The following is a 19,924-nucleotide window of genomic DNA, read 5'->3' as shown; positions in this document are numbered from 1 at the left end:
TTGGGTTGGGATATGGTATAAGGATTTTTTTTCATTAGCATTAGAATATGAATATATGAATCCAATCCAGTGACATTTCTACAATAGACAGTAAAGCAGCTGAATTTGTGTTGAAGTTTGTTTTCCAATAATCAGTGGAACCCAGAGATGCAAAATCTACAGTCCTCATAATCTTAAAATTTGCAGTCGCTGTGAGTTTTATCTGCATTAGTTTTTGACAGAAGGCTCGTTACGAAACAGAGAGAAAGAAAGGATATATGCAAGACAAGCAACCGTAACATTCACTCCAGAATGTCTCAATCCTGAATTTCTCAACCTACCAACTGGCAGCTTAGTTATTGAAATTATTGACTTTATTTGTTGTTCGTATCTCTTCACAATTTTATTTCGTCTTCAAAATTTTATCTACATCTTTTCTTTGTGCACAGCTTTGGATTCAGGACTTGCTCGTATGGACTGCGGACTTGATGTAACAATTTGGCTTCAACTGGAAACAAAATCAATGGGATAAGACTCAATAGCAGCATCTACAGCCCCACCTACATTAGAAATGTTGAACTTTTAGCACCACCTTCTTCAATCTGAAGGTCTTAAGCTTTAACCATCTAACCAAGTTGACCGCCTGGATGAGATGGTGTTGGCCATCACAGGAGTTGCTGAATGCGCACTACAGCAAAATCAGCTGATATTTGACAGATGAGCTGGTAGACGGATCAACTTCAGACACATATTGTCAACCAAATTTCATGTCAGGAACCCCAGCAGAGTTCCAGATTCTCAGAATGACCATGGTAAGTTGAAAGGTTGAAGGATTTAAAAGAAGAGGCACCTGCACCCTGATGGGTTTTCTTGTTCTTAGATCTTGAACAATAATTCCAGAAAACTACTTCAGAAATTTGACAAGTCAATCAAATCACATAAATTGATAAAATACCAACGTTGAATCTGAACAGAACTGTGAATGATTCGCACGGACACAAAATAAACACGTCCAAACGCTAGACTCCATAAAGTACGGTAGCAAATAACAAGCAGACCATTTTTTAGCCTGAGTCATCTTATCAAACATATTCAGAGACGTTAAGTGTTCCAAACCAGAAAAAGATAAAAATACGCTACAATTCCGTGCTAAATCATACTCAACGGATGCTTATCACTTCAAAAAGAGCAAAGACCTCCATGAGACAACTTATTCTGCAACATTATCGTCTTCCAACACACTCCATATCATCCTGCATTTTTGTGTCAGGAATTAGGTAAATGTTTTCCAATTATAAAAAATGATGAATGAGTACAAGTGGTCCAGTGGATTTACCAGAATATGCACATGAAGAGAAGAATACATAGATATGCAAGTTTAAAGAGCCTTCGCATCTTTTCCCGATGCAACAGATTAAATATCTCTGTGACATCTACCAAATGCTGCTTCTGCATATACCTGAACAGACAATAACATAGCATTTGTGAGAGAGAGAGAGGAAGCAGTTCATATTTGCTTGTACAATCATCAAAAGAGCAATACATGTGATCAAACTGGCTCATTTTATATTAGCTTCTTCTCAAGGCATCACAAAAAATGCGTGTCCGGCAAGGAACCTTGCAGCCAACATAACTAGCTAGGACCTGCACTCGGTTGAATCTAGCCTATGTTTTATGAAAATGTCAGTTCTTCCTTAAAAAACCAAAAACATTGGGAGGCCAAGCTAAACCGGACAGCCAAGTGTTCTCTCCGAGGGTGTCTGTAGCGTCTATCACCCCATCTGTTTCTGCACCTCTATTGAGCAACCGATGATGAAGTACCAATTACCATACAGCATATATGTGGATTATGGGCAAATGCAAGGCCACCAACAAAAAATGCAAAACGATTTGTCATACACTAGCACACTGTCAAAGAGTCTTTAAGATGCAGACGATCTAAACCATTAGTCCTCAAATTCAACTATGATACACCAAAAAAGAAGTTATGGTAAATATGATTAAGCTAAGAATATTGCAACCAATTTTGATACTTAACAATTTTAGATAACAGGACATTTTATAGCACAAATATGTCAAATTAAAAGCAAACCTAATTCAATATAGCATCTCAAGTTAGAGAGCCAGGATACAGGTCATCTCAAATGTCTGCATAGTCCAGATGGACTATACACTTGCCTGCTGTTACGTTATGCAATATAACATGCACTTTCTTGGATTTTTACCTGACAACTGTCTTTCTTGAGAGTTCATAAAGAATAAAAAATATACAAAAAAGAACAGAAAAAATGGAATTAAAAGTTTTCTATTAATTTTCTTATAAACATTTTGATAAAGATTCAAGAAAGATTTTAAAACTTTAAGATAAACAAAAAAATTGCAAGTTTGCAACATATGCTAAAAGTACATTAAAAGTATTCTATTGGAAAAAACAAAAATGATATCATTGCAAGAAAAAAAACATCATGACATTATCGTAAGCATAGCCACAAATATCATTTTTGGGTTTTAAACGGCAACGTTTTTTCTTGGGTATAAAACGTCAGATTTGTTTCTTTGGAAAAAATTTGGGAAAAATTCGGCAAATTTTAAAACAGTTAATCTTTTGGCAAGAAAGGCAAGGTAGCCAAAATCCTAAAAATAAAACGTGAAACATGCAAAAATAAAAATCTGGTAATAAAAAAGCTGTAAAAAAACACAAGAAAACATGAAAAAAAAAATTAAACAAAAAAAAGTTGAATTTTTTATTTTTTTCACGTTTTTTTCATTTTTGGCTTTTTTTCAAAAATACATTTTCTCCTTTTTTTCGCTGACCTGTTTTTAACACTTTTAACGTATTTCTTTAAAAAAAAAGACGTTTCTAAAGATATGATTGTAAGAAATGTTTTTGGTGATATTTGAAAATATAACTAGATTTTCTTGTTAAAAATGTTTCTAATCATTTTGGCAATACAAACATGATTTTTTAAACATTGATGATATTTATGATTATCATTTACGCTATTTGTTAACAACCATATTATTTCAAGCAAGGTTGTTAAGTGAAAAAAATCCTAATTGTACACCTGTTCTTGAAGAACGTAATAAGCATCAGGATGTACAAATGGATATAGCCATTACCATACTTCATCGCAAGTATAAGTCGAAACTATGAACCAAACTTATCATCCAATGAACCGACACAAATATCTACAAAAATAGCAACAACTAGAAACAGACATGCTTGCACATAAATGTCAAAAATCTCACTTGTTTATGCATGAGTCAAATGTTTATGGCATTTTGAAATAGATGACCATATCAGAAAACAACAGTGGTTTAGCATTCTTTATTACATTATCATTCAACTTCAACATCAGATGATTGCTATTAATTTGTGAAAATTTACATGACATCAGAAAAAAAATTATTTAAAAAGCTTCTAATAAAAATGTTCCCCAGAATACAGCAAGAAAATATGTTGAAAAAGAAATTCTCAGAAAGTTGTTAAGAATGAGATCTAAGAGAAGACTTACAATTTTACATTATAGTACAGATACGGCATGCAAAGAAGGAACATAACCCAATGCCCTGTGAAAAGGAAGAATAGGCCCAACAGTCCTTGAACCACAAACTCTGGAAGGACGACGCTGTTTATCCGCGATGATGAATCATAAGGGTTAATGTAATCATATTCCAGATCTGCCAAACACATAAGCTGCAAAAAAGAGGGAGACAATAATACAACTTATATGCACATCCACATAATCATAAATTAGCACAGAAATGTGGAAGTTTTAACACCTTTCTTAAAGGAAATAAACCTTGCAGCATGACGCCAATACAGAAAGTACCTAGGTGACAGGAAACGTGAAAGAGGGCCATGAAAGAGCCAACTAACTAGGCACAAGGTGGCAAAGCAAAATATTCTTTTATTTCTCATATGTGTGTGTGTGTGTGAGTGTGTGTGTGAGAGAGAGAGAGAGAGAGAGAGAGAGAGAGAAAGAGATGTTGAAGGCATCGAAGATGATCCCTTTCTCCGAAAGAAATCAGGAAAAGAAATATATCTACAATTTTCAAAACCCAATTTGTTATTATTGTGATTTATTTTCACTTTAATTTACTGAAGGAAACATAAACCATGACCTGGTGCATCAGTCATAGATAGAAAGGTTGCAACTTGCATGTATACTCATGCATCACATGCACATACACACACACACACACACACATTGTTTTCATGCATGTCTGTGCTGTGCATGTCATATCATCTACATGTCATTAGAGCAAAACTACAGCTCTGTGATGACGAAGTTGTGAAAGTTAATACATTAAAGTTATGCAGCTTGTTTAACACTGAATGCCAGTACGATAAAGGTCCCTAACATATGAAATATAAGAATATGTTACTGTAGTCAATATCTGACTTATGCAAAGCCAGTCCTCAAAAAGAAGTTGGAAAGTTGGATGAAAGTGCATGCATTTTCGATCAAGTAACCACAAGCTAACATTTGTCTCATTGTCCCCAAGAAACGCAAGATATACTGTTTCAATGCAGAGTAGCTCCTTTGCCTGTCCTTTTGTTGAACCGTCAACAGGGTAACTCATTAAATATAAATTGCAACCACAGACTAAATCTCATTCTTGACCAGAAATTACCGAATATAGTATATAAAGTCCATGACAAGCTCGAGCACATGCTCCTCAGTCTTCTCAGCACATTGCAGAATTTCTCTCTTAAGTTCTTAACTAAATCTGCAAAGCAACTGAGTTTCTCATAAGATAGGCATGCCTTGCTCTCAGGTAGAAAGCTGGTCATTCTAAGGTCAGAAGCACTTTTGACTGTCATATGCAAAGATACACTGTTTGACCAAATTTGGAACCCCCAAAACTGAAAATCATTTCCAGTAGTTACTAAAACTTCAGAACACGTTAAAAGAGATGTATCAGCAAGAAGACTACACTCTCCACACTATGACTCCTCCAACATGCACAAAGATGTACGTAATTGGCATTATTCCACTTCAAGATGCCCAGGAGTACTGCGTTGGCAGGTTCATTTAGCAGTCAGTCAACACAAACATCTATTACCATACGTTAAATAATTCCAGCTCAAGACTTTTTGAGGTATCCATTGATTAATTTCATAGTTCATGGAAGCCAATCAATAGCCCAATATGCATGTAAATTAATTGAACCAACAGCCACAGACCGCAGAAATGCTGGAATGTAAAGCTAATCGATGTCAATAGCCTACTTGTGGTTGTTGATGCAAGCTCTCACATCAGCATTACGTTTGTCCATAATCTCAACAAATTCTTTTCGCTGAAATCATCTTTTTGTTCACCCTCATATACTCTCCATATCAAAAGTCTACCAACGTCGTAGAAGTTTAATTACCTATCCAGTGCAATAATATAGCAAGTTTCTGGTGCATTAAGACATCAATAACCAACCAGCCAAGTTATAGCTCTGCAATTCTTATAGCAATTGTCAGTGGTATTTGCCTTAAGAGATCTATGATTCTATATGCATAATAAATGAAACAAAACCTAATACTTCATAACAGGGGATTAATTAACAAGGACAGTGCTACACCCTTCACCTCTATGCCCTTGACATTCCCATGCAGACATCTTATTCTTGTTGAAACAGAAGTTTGGATTTTTCAAGCTATAGTGCATCACAACAACTAAAAATGGACTAAAATGCAGTTTGAAGCAGTTATTACAGTGAGAAAAACGTGATAGTCACTGATGTACTTCTGAAAAAATGGTTTAGCTACAGGATGTGTATACAGCTTCATTTAAGCTAACATTACATTGCGTGTTACTGAAAGGATCTGTTTATCACGCACACCAAATTTGTAACTGTGGTGACTCTGACATGGTGCTTTGAAGAATTTCTTCTATTGAAATACCATCAACGCCTATCTATAGAAGTGTTCAAGAATATTATAAGCAGTTTTGCATAATGAGAATCCTTGCGACTAGTAGCATTGGTGCTCTGAATCACGGAGTGTCATATTATGAGTCTTAGCACCATACAAGAGAATATTTATGTTTTCCTGTTAATATAAGGCATAAGATGCTTAGTCAATGTAAGAAATTGGTGCTTCCATTTGAGAAAAGTCTTTGCTACGAGTATCTTAAATAGCTAAGTATTCATTGTTAACAACGTCGGAATGCAGAGATGCATCCATGCCATGTCTGCTGAAAGGAATGGAGATTGGGACTGCACAAACAAAGTTTGGAAAGAGGATAAGTTATGCTTCTAAAGCATCTTTTCGGGGAAAGTTTACCTGGAACTTGTAGTTTTACCGAAAATTAGTATTTTACCAAAGGACATATCTTTCATATCTTGACTATCTTGATCATTTTTGTTATCGTTCAATGTGGCTATTATCAATCAGCTCTTCAGGACCTTCGAGTGGTTCAGGCTCTACCCTCTTTTTGGCGCCTGCGAAACATAATTTTCCTTGGACCGTAATCATTTCTGTTTTACTAAGAATGAATCGTAATTACGTTGGTGGGGTCACAAAATCTTTGAGCCCGTGAGATGCTAGAAATTTTTTCTTCAATAAAGTGTAGGAATACAATCGTCGCCGACATATACTGCATCCAGTTAGGACTTCATCTTCTGATTCCAGTCTTGCCCTGGAAAAGTTCTTCCTAGATACTATTCCAGGTGTCCATAAAGTTACCTTGTTGGTTGGTTTAAGAATGGTTGTTCCGCACCGTTTCAGCAATATGTTCCTCTCAAAAATCCAATTTTGTGGTAAAGAGATGGAAGAATCCCTTCCCTCTTTTAAGATCTCAATATCAGCTCACCAAATAGTAGCAGCAAATGGGTAAATAAATGACGAGAGAGAGGGAGAAAACCTGATAGATGACCATCGCCAGGACAGCAATGAGGGTGAAGAAAGAGAGAAGCCAGACAAATATTTCGCTCGCCATCGGTCAACAGCAACTCGATCGGCGCAGGGCAATGCCATCACCAAGGAGGCTGACCCATTTCCCTATCCGATGACAGGACAGGCAGCCTCTTCTTCCTCTTCCGCCGCCTCCTCCTGTGACCACACGGACCTCACCCCTACCACCAACCTTTCCCCTCCTCTTCCTGCTTCGTCGCGCAGATGGGAAAGGGCGACGACAACAACTCGCTGCTCTCCCTTTGGCTCTCTTCTGGAGAAGGGCTTCGGCCGGCGATTCACAAGATGTCTGATGCGGCGAAGGTTCGGCGATCGATCATGTGCTGTCTCGTGAACTGTACAGCTTTTTCCTCGAAGGCAGGTTCGAAAAATCCACCACCCATGTAGACGGAAAAAGAATCTAGGCTTGCTTAGGAAAGTTGAAAGGGGTTAAACCGGAGAAAAAGGATTACAGATACTGGTGAAATACTCCGGACAGCACGCTCAATCTTTCACGCCGTCCGGCCTGAATCCTGTCACGTGTTTCTGCTTCAAACCAACGTTTTGCAAAAAAAAATCATTCATAGCCACATTTTGCGTGATAGTCGTGTCAATGGCAGCTGACCTACCTCGGATAAAAAAAGTTACCCGTTGTCCTTTACATAACTTGATCTAAAGCTCGCAAAATTATACTTTACTGCTGCATCTGTGATTATACGCATATGTTTCACCGTAATATCTAGGAACCTAGATGGGCGTGGATAGTCCAAGAATAGTTGGTCGCATTAACGTTTTGTTTGGATGGATTGTTTGGATGGATGGAAAGGAATGAAACGAGAAACGTTTTGTTTGATGGATGGAAAGGAAAAAAAAAAAGAAAGGAAAATGAAACGAGAAAGGAAGCTAAATAAAAAGGAAAGAAGTAATTATAAAACTTGTTTGAATATAAAAAAAATGATAAAATTTATATTATTTTATAATAATACCCTTAACATTCAATTCTAAAAGTATACATGAAACACAATGAGCAGCGGTAACCCAGTGTCCAACGGCAGCGATAGTGACTCCGGCGATGGTCGGTATGGTCTGAATAAGGAAGATTTACCATCAAGTTTCAAGCAGTGGCGGGAAGGGAAAGAGAGACAGACCTGGCACCTGTCGAGTCTTGACCAGCGGGAGAAAAGGAAAGAAAGAGCCATGAATGTCAAGGGCATACATGGTAAAAAGGGATAAACTTTTCCTTTGTTTTCCAATCTCTCCAATTTTGGAGGGATTGAATTTACATTAGAGCATCATTTTAATTTCCTCCCTTTCCTTTTCCTTCCTTTGCAACCAAACAAAGGATTGATTTTTCAATCCTTCCCTTTCCTTTTATTTCCCTCCATCCAAACAAGGTGTAGTAGACCAGTAAAAATAGCTTAAGTTCTGAAGCTGTCTTTTGGCATGGAAGGAAAAAAGACGGGCCTTCTACTTCTTCAAGAAATCTCCAATGTAATATGTAAAAAATATTACAGGTCACAAAAGATCAATTAACCTGCACCTAACTTGTGTGGATCTTTTCAATAGATTAAGAAGTGATTTTTGCAGGAACAGTTGACTTACATATACAATGATAAATAAGAACTAACTACCATCTCCAACAATAAATATACCAACTATCCAGGCGTGGAAGTAGCTAAACCTGGGATTCCCTGCTCGTCAGCACGACTTACTATAAAAGCATTGTCAGGATGTATCGCTTCCAACTCAACGGGATGAACCTGGATTTAACTTTGTTGTCCAGTCGATCCACGCACGGTGAATACAGGAGAAAGGGGCGTTTGATTACTTGGGTCTAATATTAGAGTGTCTGATCTAACATGAAGCCGCCTTATTTTAGGAAATTGAGAATTTAAAAATCATGAATTTAGGATTCCCATTACCTACGAAACTATGAATCGCACTGGTGGGTTTTTTAGGTCCACAAATTAAATACATAATTTCTGAACCCTCAAAACAAAACCTAAAAGATCGTTGCTAAAAAACCTTGGATTTGAAATCTCAAAACACTTAGAATCTGAACAATTAAATGAGAAATTAGAAGGTGCTAGACACTTAACATACGAGATGGATAATGAATAATTTCAACCTTTGATGTTTTCTTGAAAGTTGAGAAAAAAAAACAAGAAGAAAAAGCATTATCATTTTTTTTTCTTTTCAACCGTATATCTGGAAAAGACAAGAAGGTGGAAATGTTCCTTATCCGCAGGGAACATATCAAACAAAACGATGCTTTTCCATTCTTTCCGTTGCATTTCAAGGTATGCTAATTTTTTCTAATCTCCATTATTGGCATTTGAATGGAGACACATATCGTAAACATTCGCCACCATTCAAACACCCGCCTAGTGTGAGAAACTTGAGCCACGTTTGGTTAATTCCTTGTACTCACCTCCTCAAAATTAAAAATTGCATATATATATATATATAGACAGCCACTAACATTGGTTTGTATTATATACAGCAAAAGAATAAAGGTGTTCGCTTGCCCTTGAAACATGATGGCATTTTTCTTTTATAGGTATGGAATCTGAAAGCATGATCAGACTGCCACATGATGATAAATAGCTCAAACATTTTGATCGAATAGTATTTGATTGCAGAATAGTACTCCGTGAATGTATTGAAATTGAGTAACGGGAGTTGAACTTTTCTCCTTTCGACCTTATAATACATTTTTTTTTGTGTACAGCTATAAAGAAAGTCCTACCAAGTCATGCGGTCGATTGCTTTTCATGTAATAGTAATAACTTTAAAGAAAGTAAAATTCCGTTAATCAAATCAAACACGACTTGATGAGCACCAAAGAGAGAAAAGTTGCCCTCAGTAGAACACACTTTTCAACGCCCGTTCACCAGGTGCTCCAGAAAAAGAAAGAATGTTAAGGAAATTTAGACATAGGGCATTGTTGGGTATGGTTTAGACAAACTCCGGTAATTCCGTTGGGTCAGAATAGGTCCTCCAATTTGTCTCGATCTGCACAGCTCACGCCTTTGAATATAAAGAAGCTTAACACTCGGCTTAAGTTTTTCATCTTACTTGGTTTGATGAATCAAACCTTGGTTCATTCAAATCGGACTGCGCCTTTTAAAAGCAGTTCACATGCTAAAGTTGCATTTCATTCTTTAGAGAAGTGCATTGGACCGGACTATACATCCTAACAGTTTCTTCAGCAGAAACAATAAAAAGGAAAGGTTATTAGAAACATAGCATTCGACATGAAAAAATAAAATTTTCCTTGACAGTACAACCGAGTTTTAGAAACAAAAAGCTTTTCCTGCAGTTGAGCTTCAAGTATTATACAATCTTATCTACATATGATAAAATCACATATTTTATAGATTCATAATGTTCTGAATATAATGGTCACATACATTAAGGGCTTGTTTGGTTGGAAGGAAAGGGAGGGAAAGGGAGGGATTGAGCAATCCCTCCTGTGTTTGGTTGGCTAATTAGAAAGGAGGGAAAGGAAGGGAAAGAGAGAAAGTCTTGGATGGGAGGGAAGGGAAAGGAAAGGATTGTACAGTGTAAATTCAATCCCTCCCAAATCGGACGGATTGGAAGGAAAAGGAAAGGAAATAAGTACAAAAGTGTTGACTGCCCACAATACCCCTCCACGTTTTTCCTTCCAACCTTTTGACTATTGAGGGTATTATTATAAATTGTATCGTTTCCTTTCCATTCCATTCACTTTTATCCAAACAAGCTTTTATAATCACCTCTTTCCATTCCATTCCATTCCCTTCCCTTTTTCTTCCCTTCCCTTCCCTTTCCATTCCTTTCCCTCCCTTTCCCTCCATCCCTTTCCTTCCCTTTCCCTCCAACCAAACAGGGCGTAAAGTTATTTTTTACAAAAATTAACAAAAAAGTATGAATAAATGAAAAAGATTAAGCAAACCAATCTTAAAATAAGATTAGTCCCACACATGTACCTGTATGCATATCTTAGGGTTTTTTCAGCTCTCCTATACCTAAAGAACTAGTTTAGAAATTATGGCCATATTATATAAATGGAAAGTTACTCCAGCAAAGCCAAAATAACAAAAAGACAAAATATCAGTCGTGTTCGAGTCTAAGTCAACTGTGTGTGCAAATTAAATGAAACTTCACCGATCATGAATAAACCGTTCTACCCAATAATTGAAGTATGATCTGACTCAAAAGAAAATAGCCGAATATAAACTTGCTTCTTGTGTGTAAAAATTCGGTCAGAATTTAATCATAATCTAAATGAAATTCAGCCTCAAACCTTATCAGCAAAAATTATATCATTCAGCCAATCTAAATATGTTTCAAACTGTCAGATTTAACTTCCAAACACTGAATCTAGATCAACATCGATAATACTCAATATAAGTGCACCTTTGCCGGGCTAAGGCAGAGGAGTCTAAATGGTTCAGTACCATTAGTCCAACACGTACCCAGAGTAGATCAAACACCAAACTCATAATTAGTCGTCACTATTCCAGACAGAGGAATTTGGATAACACGGTGACCACATAGGTGGGTACCAAAGAAAAAGACAAGAAAAAAGGTTACTCAACTGCCCAAATAGCAATATCATCGATCAGATCAACTATCATTCACGCAAGGCAATCGTGCCAGGAGGAACTTGTGGATTCAGATCATAAGCTTCTCAATAGCATCCTGTGTTCCCAAAAGCAGGTTAGAGGATAAAAGATAGAAGTTGACCATACGAAGTACAACTTGACATGTTGCAATCCGACATACCTTAAGCTGCCGAATTTGTGGTTTGAGTTGGCTACCTTCATTACTCGTGACAGAACAAGCAATCACAGGCCGCGTGACTCCACATGCTCGTCCAAGGGCTTGCTTTGATGGAACAAAAACGTAGGGAACATTCTGGGAGAAGATAAAAGGGTTGAACGTCAAATGCCGCAGATGAAGGGTGCCAACGATAAACATATTTTGCAATTCAGATTCATCTAAGTCGGTAAAATGAATTAACAGATGGGAAAAAGCAGCATGTGGATTATATAAACAATTTTTCTGAAACGGCACAAGAATGAGCAGGAAGTGTTACTTTACAACCGAGATAGAAGGTGGCATCCAGCGACCTCAGCACTAAAACTGATGGATTACAAACTAGAAACTGGCTGGCCTCTTCCGAGACATGGAAATAGGGATCTCCCTTCCCCCCAACAAATGTGCATGCACACAACACACACACACACACACACAGAGTTTGACATTTTTAGGTGATGCCAAAGAGACATGGGTATTGCAGAACGTGCACAAACTAGTGAAACTTATTTAAAGAAAAAAATACTGACACAGGAACATGCTACACCAAAAAGAACAAAAACATGGTTTAAACCATCACACAAAACATCTTCTAAAGGTGTCACAGATTGCAAACATGGCCAGGATTTTGCGAAAAGAGACGGGAAAAAATGAAAATCAGTTAAATATTCTTCTTTTTGATGTCGTTTAGTGCCCAGCTACGATGTCGTTTAGTGCCCAGCTACTCCTACCTCCTAAACTTCATCTTAGAGCAAAAAGTAACCTATCTATGTCTGGCTAATTCACAGCGTGACTCATTACTCATGCCATTCCTTGCTAGCTTAAGTCAACCACCAAACAGGGCACTTGTTAAACGAGGGAAACTGGAAATCCAAACTTTGTAAATATCAGACAAAGAGATGTTCTCCAGTTCACATCTGATGAATAATGACAGAAGCAAATAAGTTAACTGTTCAGACTTCAGTCCTTGATGAAAAAATCCACAAATTTACTGTAAAAATCAAACCTCCCCTGAGAAAGCATTACACAAACCTACACATCCAGCTTAAGGACCACCATCAGCCCCAGATTCTCTACCATGATGGTCCTCAATATTCAAATCTGCATAAAATCATTTCCACAAAGGAAGAATTTTCTCTTCCTTCATGCTACATGCCATGAAAAAGGCATGCTTCAATGGAGAAAAATATTTTCCCAGTTCAGAAAAATAGTTTGGTTTCCCATGGCCGTTCTCCCTGTCCTATGCTAATAATGTTTCTTCACTTTTGTTCTCAAAAATGCAATTTTTACATTCAAGTATTAAAATTGGTTACATGTTCTCAGCTTAGTCTGAAGTCTTCGGTGCAGGGGCCAACCTCTACTAGCTTTTACTCATCTCATTCTTCACTACTTATTTATGCAATTTTCATATCTTTGTCATTTTCAATAAAAACTACCCAACCTAGAAGAACAAAGTATGCATTCTGAACTACCAATGGACATATACATGCAACTAAGTCAATACAAATATCCATGCAGTTTGATACTGATTCAAACACTCAACGGCAGAAAGTATAATAATCAAATATAAAATGTTATTAGACAATTACAGACAACTGTCATAATGCAGAAACTTGTTGAAGTTTTTCCAGGAGCCTGAAGAAACAAATGATTACAAGTTCGGCCTTCAGTTCCAGTAAATGCATTAATTAAAGTTTTTGAATTAAAATTTTAATTGCCTACTTAACCCACTCAGAAAAGAAATGAAAAAATCTATCAGCTACAATTGTTAATAGGACATGGATTTTACAATCACTCTGCCTCAACCACTTATCCACCATTTCCCGTCAATAAATGAACTGGTAAGGTAAAAACAAATAACAAAATCTGAATTCTTGTCTTAGATGACAGGAAGCATAATTCGATGGAACTGCTGGACCGCTGGTAACAAATCTAAGAAAATGGATGAACATGGTGACAACAAGTTATAGCTTCCGTGGATGGAAGCGCAAAATGGATTGCTCAAACCTAAGTAAGCGCTTGAGTCTCGGTTCAGATACTCCAGCAAAGGAGTGAAAATGCAAACTTACATGCACAAGATAGGGAGATAGTGATATAGAGAGAGAGGGAGAATATGCCTAGCTATCTCATTACTGCGTACAATTTATCTCCAGCATGGAGTGAAATTGCAAATTCACACACACACACTCATATATATATATATATATATATATATATATATATATATATATATATATATATATATAGCGAGAGAGAGAGAGAGAGACATTTGCTTAGTTATCTCATTATCTAATATCTATCCATACAAAATATATATGTATATAGGGAGGGAGGGAGAGAGACAGAGATCGTGATGGAGAGAGAAAATTTGTCTAGCTATCTCATTACCGCATACAACTTATCTCCAGAATGGAGTCAAATTGCAAATTCACACACACACACACAGTCACATATATACACAGAGAGACATTTGCTAAGTTATCTTATTCTCAAATATCTATCCATACAATTTATGTGACAACTTGTCCTTAGTCATAAAAAACCCTAGATGGTTGTACTTTAAGTTTAAACACATAAAATAAACACCAATAAGGAAACGTCATTGTTTAACTTGTCCAATGGAGGGACTCATTTGTTTATTGAGGTTAACATGCTAGATCCCCCTTTTACAGCTGAGTTGCTAGTACATATGTATAACCATATATTTACTGGGATTACACCTAAACCAAAGATGGAAGAAGTAGAAGCCATTGAAGGAGTTTTTTATTATAAAGGAGCTCAAACCCCAAAAACAAAAGCTAACATGTCTGAAACCAACCATCAAGACAAGGAACTAACATAATCACCAGTTGTCTAATGATTCAACAACCATTACAACACTTAAGAGAAATTGAACAGCATACTCTCAACAAAGAAACATGTGTAGTGATCAAATTGCCTCCCAAACATGTGTAGTGATCAAATTGCCTCCCACTTAAATGATTTGACAGCAGCTCCACCCTCAATCCCATCCATTTGGGCTAGCAATGTTACTTTGCTACAGCTTATATAGCTTCCCACTTCATTTAGTCATTATCCAGCCCAGATACGGGCCCATGAGCTAAGGATGCAATTAGCTTCAAAAGATCGATGATGGGTAGCCTTTGAAATAGTACCAAAGAAAATTCAAATACAACTAGTAAACAATTTCAAGAAAAAAATGAATGAGAGTTTAACTCATTGGACGAAGTTCGCCTTAGTTGCTTAGAATTAGCAGTGCTTATTTAACACCACAGTGGTTCCACAATCCTTTTAGGTTGGAGGTACTCTAGTAAATTTGGTTCAAGCGTGCCTGCTACAATACCTCAGGAATAAGCCCATGCCCGTCCTGACGCAACAGGAAGTTCAAGGACAGAAAATAATTAAGTTTGTTTGCAATGAGTAACAAGCCTATAAAGACAATCATATTTTCACATGTCATATGGCTTGGATCCAAGGTCACAAGTCCCCAGTCTTCTAGAGAAGAGGATCTAGGACCAAGTGAAACATTCAAAGAAATGTGAAAATGGTGAAATTTTAAATTTATCATGATTCATCACAAAATCAACGCAACCATAAAATTTCAACAGAACTAAACCATCATCTTATTCTATATAAACAACTAAATCACGCTTTTGGGAAACATCATCATAACCCACAATTAATAGTCAAACAATAATCAAAAGACAAAGAAAATCCCATCTGTTAAACCAGACTAGAACTGAAAAGCAGAAAGAAAGAAGACACCAAGCGTTAGAACTCAGCGACAAAACAACAACCATTAACCATGTCGTAGTGGTAACCATGTGACATCAGCCTGACATTTCTTAACTGTTCAATATTCTTTATAAGACATTCACAACTTAGGGCCTTGGTCTGCAACGGAAAATCGGGGCTAAAATTGCAGTGTATTTTGCTTCTAAGGAGCTATCGTCGTATAAACTGACGGGCAAATATCATTTACGCTAGGCAAGTCCGATAACGCCGTCCAAATGGAAATCATGTTCATTATCACCAAGTAATAACGCCGACATCATAAATCATGAAATAAGTTGCGCCAGCAACTTTGTTGTAAATATCAAGCAGTAAAAACAAGAAAAGCAAAAAGGGCAGATAGAGAAAAGTGAGAATAGGACCGAATAGAAAGCAAAGTAGAAAAAGAAGCAGCGGGGGAACGTAAAGGGAAACCTTGTCCTCCGCTAGCAAAGGGAGGTGGAGTAGAATCTCCAAGGGCTCCGTGTCGGCAGCCATCACGATGAACTCAGATATCCCTCTGTTAAGAGTCTTGGTCGCTGCAACACCATAAAACAAAAATTGATGAACATGTTACAAGAAAATCATACGAGAAAAGGGAAACAGAAAAAAAAAAACTCAACTAAATGAAAAAACAGAAGTGAAGAAGAAAAAGAATATGATGACGATGATGACCTTCATTGGCGCCTTTCTTGAGCTGCTTGTAGTTAGCAGCCTGTTGGATGAGGTCCAGGATGGTGATGGTCAGCTGAGCGGTAGCCAATGGGTAAGCCTTTGGGTTCACCGCCTCCGTAGCCTTTTGCCGCCCCATCAAACCACCATCCCACGCCCAGAAAACAAGCAAAAAAGGAAACCATTACCCAGAAAGAATAAAGGTCAGTTGGCATGAACTTCGTTATCGCCAATGGCGTGCGACAGAGAGAGAAAGTTAACAAAAAGAGAAGGAAAATCACAAGAAGACGAACAAAAAGGAGAAGAGGAAGAAGAAGAAGCTACCATTATCGAAGTCGACGAGCTCGGAGATCCTGTAGTCGGAGATAGGTCAGGACGGCGTGCCGAAGGAACGGAAAAACAGAAGAAAGGAAAACGCGGAGAACGGGCAAAAGCTGTCGGCGCTCACCACCCACAGTACAGAGAGAAAAGAGAAAGAGAGGGAATGGAGAGCGCCGCGGCAAAAGAGAAGACGGAGGTCTTCGTGAAAGCGGCGATGAGTTTAGAGAAGGGTCATATATATGGAACAATAGGGCGAAGGGAGACGGAGGTTAGGCATCATGTAAATTGGATCGACGGAGCTCGCGTAGCATCCAGACCCTGGATACCATTTTGATACTGCGAAACGGCTCAATTTAAAACATATATATATATATATATAATTGAATGCTAACTGTGATTTTTTAGAAAAAAAGATTATAAGTATTTTAGTTAATTGATATTAATTCATACTTTTTTTCTTCTTATTTTTTCTCAATTATATATTTGCTTCGTATGAACAACCTTGGAGCCAATTGTCACTCATATATATATATATATATATATATTTTTTAAATTTTGTGTCGCTACCAACAATCATAAAAGATATATTTGCAAATGCTAATTGATTTACTGTTTTTGTAATAACAAAACAAACTTTTTATGATGACTTGGTAAATTGCAAAATAAACAGGTCATGTTGCACAAAGAGTTTCAGTTAAATTTAGACTAATTAATGGTAAAGGGGTTGTAGTGGATGGTTAATCCATCATGCTTCTGCCAATCCATGATGCACACACTCTCTCTCTTTGTGTTCTTCCTTTCTTTTTTAATTTTGAGGCGGATTGTCACTCAATCTAATGCTCTTTACAAAAGCTATTATCTCTCATTTTCAAGTTCTATGTTGAGATTCTAGTGAATCGCCTCTTGCGGGTCTCTTGCTATATTAATTATATTCATCAATTAGTGAAGTTGTTTCTAACATCACACTCATAGGTGATATATGCTGATCACGCGCCTCAACTAAGAGGTCAGTTCACTCACCAAGTCCCACTATCTAGGACATTCATAGCACGTATACTTGTTGTATTACAACTACAATTATGTGAGATCTTTCAGTAGTAAAGCTCACAAGTCATGGAGATATGGATTGCATTACAGTATCAACACAAATCCAAATCCAAGCAAGCAAATTTGTAGATAAAATAGGACCAATAATTAATTCTCATAGTCAGATATGGTATGTGGCTTGATGATAAATGTGATGGTCATTTGAAATCAAGAGATCAATAATTGTTGTATTTAAATGACCCAATCTACCACGGAAGAGAGAGAGAGAGAGAGAGGGAGAGAGAGAGAGAGAAAAGATAGCCGTATGATAGCATCTAGCTCCCACCAGAGAATAAAAGCAGAGTGAAAAGTCTAAATCAAGGCTGCTGATGTAAAAGAAGAAATTCAAGATTGCTGATGGAGATATTAACTTAAAAGAACTTCTATAATTAATAGAATATTTGTCATTGTATGATGAACGATCAAGTAGAATATTTTTTTTCTTTATGACCATGTGTTCCAAAGGAAATAAAAGTTAATCTCTAGCATCAAATGTTTTCCCATCACGTGACATCATTGCCCATTGAGATCTGAGGCTTCAATATGTAAAACAAGGGACTCTTTAGTCGTGCATCTTTACTTGATGACGAGCAGTTTGTACCTTCCAGGCACAGAGTGGCGGAGCAACATTATTGCTGGTGTGGGCAATTGCCCACAAGCTCAAAAACTTACACTGTTTACATACGGAAACTTCATTAAGTTTCAATTTTTTTACATATCAGTGCCCCTTAAGATTCAAAATTTAAACCTGAAGTGCCCCTCAGCAAGAAATTTTTAGGTCCGCCACTGCAGGCACATGATCTGGGATCATTTCACAATTAATTTTTGAGCAGTTGAGTATAGAATTTAGGAGCCACCTAGTTTCACAACCTTTTGTGGGGTTATGAGGGTGATATTTAGTGGCCAAGCCACAGATGGTGAGTGCAATTACCTCCACGAACACAAAAAAATTACTGTACTTATCTGTTGGTACCTTCTTAAATTTACGTTTATTTACATGTATTGCAGACAAAGTTTAAAACTTGAACGCTTAGTGCCCTTTTGCTAAAAATTTTTAGGTCCGCCACTGGTAATATTGTTGCTCGATACAAAGATGGTGGTGTTAGGAGGATGAAGAGAATCAGTATAGACAAAGACAATTATATTTGAAGAGCAGGTCGCTAGCTGGATGCTAGTGGCTGCAAACATGCCAGCAACAGTGTGATGATGCTCTTCAGTCATTGCAAGTCTTGTGATGAGCAGAGGCGACAAAAACAAAGATGAGCAGGACTGAATTCCTAGACTCCTTTCAAAGTGTCATATTCTTCCTTTCATGGGAATTCCTAAACACTTTTCGACGTGTTTGTGAGTATTCCATATATGAAACTAGTTGCAGTAGCCCTATTAGTGCAATTAGATTTGAAGATGGAAATGACATGCTAGGGGGTCGTTTGATAGCAGTAATATATTGTTACTGTCTCGTGAATCTGACCCAAAAGAATGGGCAGATTCATGGAACAGTACTTGCTTTGATAGCAGTAATATATTGTTACTGTCTCGTAAATCTGACCCAAAAGAATGGGCAGAGTCATGGAACAGTACTTGCCAAAGTATTTTACGAATGAGATAAAAACAATGTATCACTGTTGCCAAACAACCTCTATAAGAAACTGTCCCTTTTGCCCCGTGTTTAAAGCAATACTGTCAAAAAATTGATATAAAACAAATTTTGATTAAGAGAAAAGAAAGATCGATTAGGAGAACCATCTACTCAATCACCTCAATGAGACGAGTCAATGAATTTTATTCTTTCTTCTAAGCAATTATAAAACTTGAATTTGTTCATTGCAGTAAGGAACTGTTGCAAAATATATTTGATAGGCTTTCTTTCTAGTTCGTGACACTCAATATTTGTTTTAGTCTTTCCTTCTTGATCACAATCCACAAGATTGTCGGGTCCCTCATCCATGCCATCTATTTTGCTCGACCTGTCATTTGGAACACCAATCACCTTTACATTTTGGCCCTTTTCTATTATACCTTCAGTTCCAGTACCCTACCTTAAGTTTAAGGTGTAGTTAGTGGTTTGATCATAAGATCAACAGCTTCTCTAAAGGATCTTATCGAACAATAATATCACCTTTTGTAGTGTAATCTCTAATGAAAACACATCAATTTCGATGTGCTTTGTGTGTTGATGCAAAACAGGATGAAGTTGTAATGTTGCAACACTCATGCTGTCACATGGTAAGATCAGTGGTGGCGGCTGATGCAAATGCAGTTCGTGTAAGAGGTGTTGAGTGAAACTACTTCAACAACTGTAGAGAAAAGTGCATGATTTTCTGCCTCTGTGCGAGAATTGGCAACCTCCTTTCGAGCACTCTAAGACACGAGAGAGCCACCAAAAAGGACGGACAAGCCTCG

At 37.2% G+C, this 19,924-nt stretch overlaps 2 protein-coding genes across 2 annotated transcripts; both read right to left on the bottom strand.

The window, feature by feature from the left end:
* Positions 1–895: 895 nt before the first annotated feature.
* LOC116262201 (protein cornichon homolog 4) lies at positions 896–7,472 on the bottom strand. Its single transcript, XM_031641335.2, has 4 exons — positions 6,840–7,472; positions 3,495–3,676; positions 1,316–1,438; positions 896–1,232 (listed from the first exon to the last, which is right to left on the bottom strand). The coding sequence occupies exons 1-4, from the start codon at positions 6,912–6,914 to the stop codon at positions 1,190–1,192; spliced, it is 423 nt and encodes a 140-aa protein (XP_031497195.1). The 5' UTR covers positions 6,915–7,472; the 3' UTR covers positions 896–1,189.
* Positions 7,473–11,157: 3,685 nt separating this feature from the next.
* Positions 11,158–16,663, bottom strand: LOC116263326 (uncharacterized). The gene is made up of 5 exons (XM_031643017.2): positions 16,439–16,663; positions 16,118–16,238; positions 15,878–15,981; positions 11,639–11,770; positions 11,158–11,554 (listed from the first exon to the last, which is right to left on the bottom strand). The coding sequence occupies exons 1-5, from the start codon at positions 16,439–16,441 to the stop codon at positions 11,528–11,530; spliced, it is 387 nt and encodes a 128-aa protein (XP_031498877.1). The 5' UTR covers positions 16,442–16,663; the 3' UTR covers positions 11,158–11,527.
* Positions 16,664–19,924: the final 3,261 nt, after the last annotated feature.

The sequence above is a fragment of the Nymphaea colorata genome, chromosome 10 (assembly GCF_008831285.2).
Source record: "Nymphaea colorata isolate Beijing-Zhang1983 chromosome 10, ASM883128v2, whole genome shotgun sequence".
Lineage (NCBI taxonomy): Eukaryota > Viridiplantae > Streptophyta > Magnoliopsida > Nymphaeales > Nymphaeaceae > Nymphaea > Nymphaea colorata.
This window is presented reverse-complemented; position numbering and strand designations above follow the sequence as displayed.

Bases quoted from the DNA above. Each gene is read 5' to 3' on its own strand.
- LOC116262201 (XM_031641335.2), bottom strand. From the start codon at position 6,914: ATGGCGAGCGAAATATTTGTCTGGCTTCTCTCTTTCTTCACCCTCATT. The intron at 1,439-3,494 runs GTAAGTCTTCTC...TTGTCTGTTCAG, and splicing joins CTGTACTATAATGTAAAATT to GTATATGCAGAAGCAGCATT. The intron at 1,233-1,315 runs GTAAATCCACTG...ACAAAAATGCAG, and splicing joins CTCTTCATGTGCATATTCTG to GATGATATGGAGTGTGTTGG.
- LOC116263326 (XM_031643017.2), bottom strand. The intron at 11,771-15,877 runs GTTTCCCTTTAC...ATCTTCTCCCAG, and splicing joins CTTTGCTAGCGGAGGACAAG to AATGTTCCCTACGTTTTTGT. The intron at 11,555-11,638 runs GTATGTCGGATT...TTGGGAACACAG, and splicing joins CACAAATTCGGCAGCTTAAG to GATGCTATTGAGAAGCTTAT.